Below are 6,000 nucleotides of genomic sequence, written 5' to 3'. Positions count from 1 at the left end.
CATTATTGTGAGAGACAGCATTGTATAAATATGGCACAGATTAGCAGATGCAAACTTGAGACTCAGTAGGGAATAAGTGTCAAAATGGTACTTTGAAGAGACTCTACAGCCAAAATTGCACATTAGATGGATCCCCTTCAGGTAAAACGACTTGCTGGGTCTTTATCTTTGAAGTCTCCCCCACCTCTCCCCCCCCCCCCCAAAGCCCCAGCTTCCAGCATGTAGCCCCACCCCATTGCAGATAAGTGCTGACAGTGCCAATACAGGGAATGCCATGGCACTTTTCTGCAAGTAGGGTGGATTTACACACCAGAAACCAGTACTTACAGAGCTTGCAGGGAGACTTAAAGACCTTGCAGAAAAGTGGCAAAATAAAAAAAAAACAAAAACAAAAAAAAAATCATGCCATTTTAAATGGTTACCTGAACAGATGCGACAAGAGATAAACCATGTACAGTATGTATAGTGCCATTTGCACTTACAAATAGGCTGTGCTAATTTTTTTCCCCTCTCTCAATGAAGGAGTTAAACATTCAGGTACAAAAATAACAGTTTCTTTCAAAGCAGGACCTAGAGGGACTAGAACAGGGATGGCCAACCTTGGCACTCCAGCTGACAAAACTACAAATCCCATCATGCCTCTGCCTCCCTGAGTTATGCTTACAGCTGTCAGAGTATTGCAATGCCTCATGGGACTTGTAGTTCCACCACAGCTGGAGTGCCAAGGTTAGCCATCACTGGACTAGAAGTTCATAGTCTTTGGAGGGAATTAAGACCTTAGATACATTTATCCTTCAGATAAGTTTATTTTCAGGTTTGCTTTAACTCAAGCATGGATAACGTAGTGCAGAGATTTCAACAGTAAAAGATAGCAAAACTGCTAGTTTGTCAGGGTGGCCATCCAATCGGAAGGAGCAGCAGACATGGCTACCTCCAAAGCTGTACATTGCAAAACACTGGCATAGTAATACCATTTTAATTTAAGAATGCAAGTTAAAGCATTTCTAGGAAAGTTTTTTTTTTCTTCTTTTAAATCACATGTTGATTCTGATCACTTCATGATTACGGTTTAAATTTTCTCTTTTAGGTTTATCCTAATGCATATTAATACTGTATTGTAAATGTACTATAGTTCCTCCTTCTCCAGAGCTAGCTTCTGCCACACTTCTCCATCTGGGTACTGGTGCTGTAACACAGATTCCACAATCATTTCTGTGGAGTAGCCAGGATCCTGAAAGAAAGATGGGGATGGTCACTAGTGATGGTCAAATGACATGCAAATCGTTCTGAGCTCATGCAGTATTATGCAAATACTGAATGCCAATGTGGAATTTAATTGGTCTATTTCAAGCTGCATAACTTTGCATTCAGAATTTGCACAATCCTGCATCAACTCAAAATGATTTGCATGTCAGTGGACATCCTAATTACATGACATTTAAGTGCATGTCTAGCCAAAAATGTATTCTGAATAGAATTAAACGGTCATGTTTTTAGGCAGCTTTTGTTCTTTTGTCCAATATATGTGAGGTTCCTTTTGTGTATAAAAAAAAAAAAAAAAAAAATTCATTTACTTAAGGCTCCCATGCAGCCATGCTGTGCCCTCGTAGTCACTCACTGCTGCTCCAGTTCCCCACCGCCAGCTAGTTTAGTTTGTCGACCTCAGGGTTGGCAGGTCGCATTGCGTACATTTTTACGCATTCCCGCTAGTGCAGGAACATTAACGCATACATTTTTTTCACGTTAGCGTTGCAACACTAATACATTTTCGTGTTGCAATGCTAACATTTATTAGCGGTGCACCGCAAACGCGAAAAAGTGTATGCGTTAATGTTCCTGCACTAGCAGGAATGCGTAAAAATGTACACAATGCGGCCCACCGACCCCGAGGTCGACAAAAACGAAACTAGCTGGCGGCAGGGGACTGGAGCAGCAGTGAGCGACTAGGAGGGCACAGGATGGCTGCATGGGGCTGGTAGAAGCCCCAGGTAAGCAAAACTTTTTTTTGCCTGATTACTACTATATCAACCTCCCCGAGCATCAAAATCCACGACCTGGAAAGTTGTGGAATCTTGCCCCGGGATTTGGGGGTATAATTACCTCATTTTGCCGCGGGAATGCAGTTTTTCAGCACTGCTGATATTGCTTAAAGGGACCGTGAGCAGTAATTAAAATTTTCACTTACCTGGGGCTTCCTCCAGCCCACCGTAGGCCGTGAGGTCCCTCGCTGTCCTCCTGGCTCTTCTGCGGGTCCCCCTGGCGGCTCTGTTGCCGGCGACACCCGGTTGTTGGGCTGACACTTCCTGATTTTGAAGCCTTGGCACCCGCTTAGCGTCATCGCGCTGGCCAGTGTGACAGTACTGCGCATGCGCGATTCAGAGGTAGAAAAATGCGCATGCTCTTTAATTACTGCTCTGGGTTCCTTTGAAGCCAAATTTAAATACTTTTCACCTGCAATTTATCTTAAACTCTTTAAAGCTGAATTATTGCAAATACCTTCTGTTTTAAGAAGGCAAATTACACCAAACATGGCTTTTTAGTATGGGGGTAGGGCTTTTCGGTCTCTTAGTCCTATACTTTCCTAGTGGTTTTGGGTTACCCTGAGCTGCTTGGTATTCTGAAGTTTTGGTAAGCGAGACAAAAAAGACTGGTAGAGATTCTAGTTTCTGCTTTGCACTTTAACCAAAAGTCCTTTTTAAGAGTTCCACTTACTATTCTTGTTCAGTAGGGTATTGTACCGTGTTAGCCATCAGTAAAAGCAAGAAGTTTTATATCAGGATGATACCATTTATTGGCTAACTAAAAATGAATAAAAATAAGCAAGCTTTCGGCCTCGCAGCCTTCGTCTGGCTTATATCCTGTTAACAGCCAATAAAATGGTATCATCCTGATAACTTCTTGCTATTCTTGTTCAGTCATCTGTTTAGCACATAATCATGAGATGTGGCCAATTACTGTACAACTGCATGCAAATGTTGCAGCACTCTTGGTCAAATTTCTTTTCATATTTAAATAAAAAAAAAACAAAACAAAAAAAAACAAAACACATAAGCAGCAGACCTCATTTGATCGGCAACGCCCAGGGGAAGGTGATGTTTTTTAAACTTGTCAAAATGCCTCTAAACCACCAACAAGCAAGAAAATACTCGAAATAATTCTGATAGCACTGGTTCACTTTTTCAAAATTGTAAAATTATGGGAAGTTATAATGGAAAATGAAAAAAAGTCCTAGGAGAAAACTCAGAAGAAAAAAAGTTAATTGCATAGTGTCCAGATTATGGTCTTTGCACATGCTTTAAATATTTAAAAAAAAAAACCCCCACCAACAAAGACCTTTAGAAACTCCTTATCCAGCGATAAGAACGCTGCAAGGTTGCTGATCGAAATTATATGTACTGTAATTCTAAACTGGTGACTAATGGTTCAAACTTTGGGTTGCCTAAACGACCACGGAACAGCAAGAAAACTCATCTGGGTAAGCCAGACCTTGAGTATTAAGCCAAATACACACATGAGATAAAAGTATTTGGTAAAATTAAAGATCAGACCAATTTTACCACTCTCCATGCAGTATGAGAGCCAGGGGCGTAGCTAGAAATGACTGGGCCCCCCACGACCTTCCAACCCCACGGATCTCCCACTCAAACATTTTGTGGAGAAATCTGATTTCCCCACAAAATGCACCCAGATTGGCAGCAGATTTCCCCACCAAATGCACCCAGATTGGCGGCAGATTTCCCCACAAAATGCACCCAGATTGGCGGCAGATTTCCCCACAAAATGCACCCAGATTGGCAGCAGATTTCCCCACCAAATGCACCCAGATTGGCAGCAGATTTCCCCACCAAATGCACCCAGATTGGCGGCAGATTTCCCCACCAAATGCACCCAGATTGGCGGCAGATTTCCCCACCAAATGCACCCAGATTGGCGGCAGATTTCCCCACCAAAACGCACCCAGATTGGCGGCAGATTTCCCCACCAAAACGCACCCAGATTGGTGGCAGATTTCCCCACCAAAACGCACCCAGATTGGCGGCAGATTTCCCCACCAAAACGCACCCAGATTGGCGGCAGATTTCCCCACCAAAACGCACCCAGATTGGCGGCAGATTTCCCCACCAAAACGCACCCAGATTGTCGGCAGATTTCCCCACCAAAATGCACCCAGATTGTCGGCAGATTTCCCCACAAAATGCACCCAGATTGTCGGCAGATTTCCCTACAATATGCAGCCAGATTGGTGGCAGATTTCCCCACAAATTGCAACCAGATTGTCAGCAGATTTCCCCACAGGGTAGGCAGATAGGTAGACGGGTGGGCAGGGTAGGCATATAGGTAGCCAGGTAGGCAGTTAGGCAGCCAGGTAGGTGGGTGATGAGTGGGCAGACGGGTGGCTTAGTGGGGTAGGGCCCCCTCCCTCACCTCGGGGGCCCCCCCTCCTATTATGAGCGGTGCAGGAGAGCGGCATATATAGAGCAGGCTCCGGCGGGGTAATCAGGCGCTAGAGGTCCAGCTGCCGCCGGGCTACGGTGTCTCCTCTGTATGCTGCTCGAATGCGAGCAGCATACAGAGGAGACACCATAGCCCGGGGCAGCTCCACCTCTAGCGTCTGAGCCTGTTGGACCTCCCGCCGGAGCCTGCTCTATATGCCGCTCTCCCGCGCCGCTCATAATAGGAGGAGGGGGCCCGGGCCGGAGCGCTGGCAGCATTATAATTAAAAAAAAAAAAAAAAAAAAAAAAAAAAAAAAAAAGGTCCTCTTAGCTGAGGGCGGCGGGCCCCCTGTGACGTAGGGCTGCCGTGGGCCCTATAGCAACGCTATGGTTGCTATAGCGATTTCTACGCCGCTGATGAGGGCATACCTACACAGTCTATTCTATTATGTCGAGTACCCCATCAGATAAAAGTCTGACAAATTCCTCAGTTTGCAAATAGGTTTGTCAGAGAGGTTTGAAAGCCTAAGCTTTCTAAAGATGCTGTACACCTGCAAAAGATCTGTATCTGCAAAAGATAAGTTCCTGCAAAATGTATTCATAGTCCACAATATCTGAAGATTCACACCTTGTTTAACAGACATTCATCTGTAGGTAATCTGGATCAGACCAGGATGCATCTGATCTGCAGATGAATGTCAGTTAATTAAGGTGTGTAAGAGATCTCTAGATATAGACTATGGCCTAGTGCACACCGAGCGGTTTTCGGAGCGATCCGCCGGCCGCATCCGCCTGTAAAAAACGCTTGGTTAATTTATTGCAATGGGATGGTGCACACCGGCGATTTGCGTTTTTTGCCCAGCTGCAAACGTGCCTCGTGCTGCACGTTTGCGGTTTTCTGAAGCGTTTCGTCCTCAAAGTATAGGAAAACCGCAAACCGCTCTGAAAAACGCTACTTCAGAGCGGTTTGCCATGCGTTTTTTGTTACAGAAGCTGTTCAGTAACAGCTTTTACTGTAACAATCTGCTACACAAAAAACGCACCCAAAACCGCTAGGTAGGTTTAGAAAACCTCTCTAAACATACCTAGAATCGCTCTGAAATCAGCTCTCAAAACCGCAAGCATATTGCGGATCTGCTAGTGGTTTTGGTGTGCACTGGGCCTATGAATGCATTTTGCAGGAAGTGATCTTTTGCAAATACAGATCTTTTACGTGTGTACAGCATCTTTAGAAAGATCAGTCTTTCAAACCTCCCTGACAAACCTATAGACAGTTTGCAAAGATTTTTAACTGATGGGTTTACTCAGCTTAATAGAATAGACTGTGTAGGTATGGCTTTCATACTGCATGGAGGGTGGTAAAATTGGTCTGTGAGCTTTCATTTTCCAAAGACTTATCTCAGGTGTCTACTTGGCTTTATCCTCCTGTAAATTTGGTTAAATTTACTTAAAGGACAAATGAAGTGGGAAGAATATGGAGGTTGCAATATTTATCATCTTTAACGACCGCCTAACGCCGATAGGCGTCGGCAGGTCATAAGTGGTTTTACATGGAACCGGCCGCTC

At 44.5% G+C, this 6,000-nt stretch overlaps 1 protein-coding gene across 1 annotated transcript in view; it reads right to left on the bottom strand.

Moving 5' to 3' along the window:
- Positions 1–786: 786 nt before the first annotated feature.
- The window catches only part of ENOSF1 (enolase superfamily member 1), a 69,060-nt gene continuing 63,846 nt past the window's right edge, over positions 787–6,000 (bottom strand). Inside the window, exon 16 of the mRNA XM_068237229.1 lies at positions 787–1,231. Coding sequence (XP_068093330.1) covers positions 1,127–1,231 — 105 coding nt within the window. The 3' untranslated portion in view covers positions 787–1,126. The remainder of the gene's footprint in view (positions 1,232–6,000) is intronic.

Source organism: Hyperolius riggenbachi, chromosome 5, assembly GCF_040937935.1.
Source record: "Hyperolius riggenbachi isolate aHypRig1 chromosome 5, aHypRig1.pri, whole genome shotgun sequence".
Taxonomy (NCBI): Eukaryota; Metazoa; Chordata; class Amphibia; order Anura; family Hyperoliidae; genus Hyperolius; species Hyperolius riggenbachi.
This window is presented reverse-complemented; position numbering and strand designations above follow the sequence as displayed.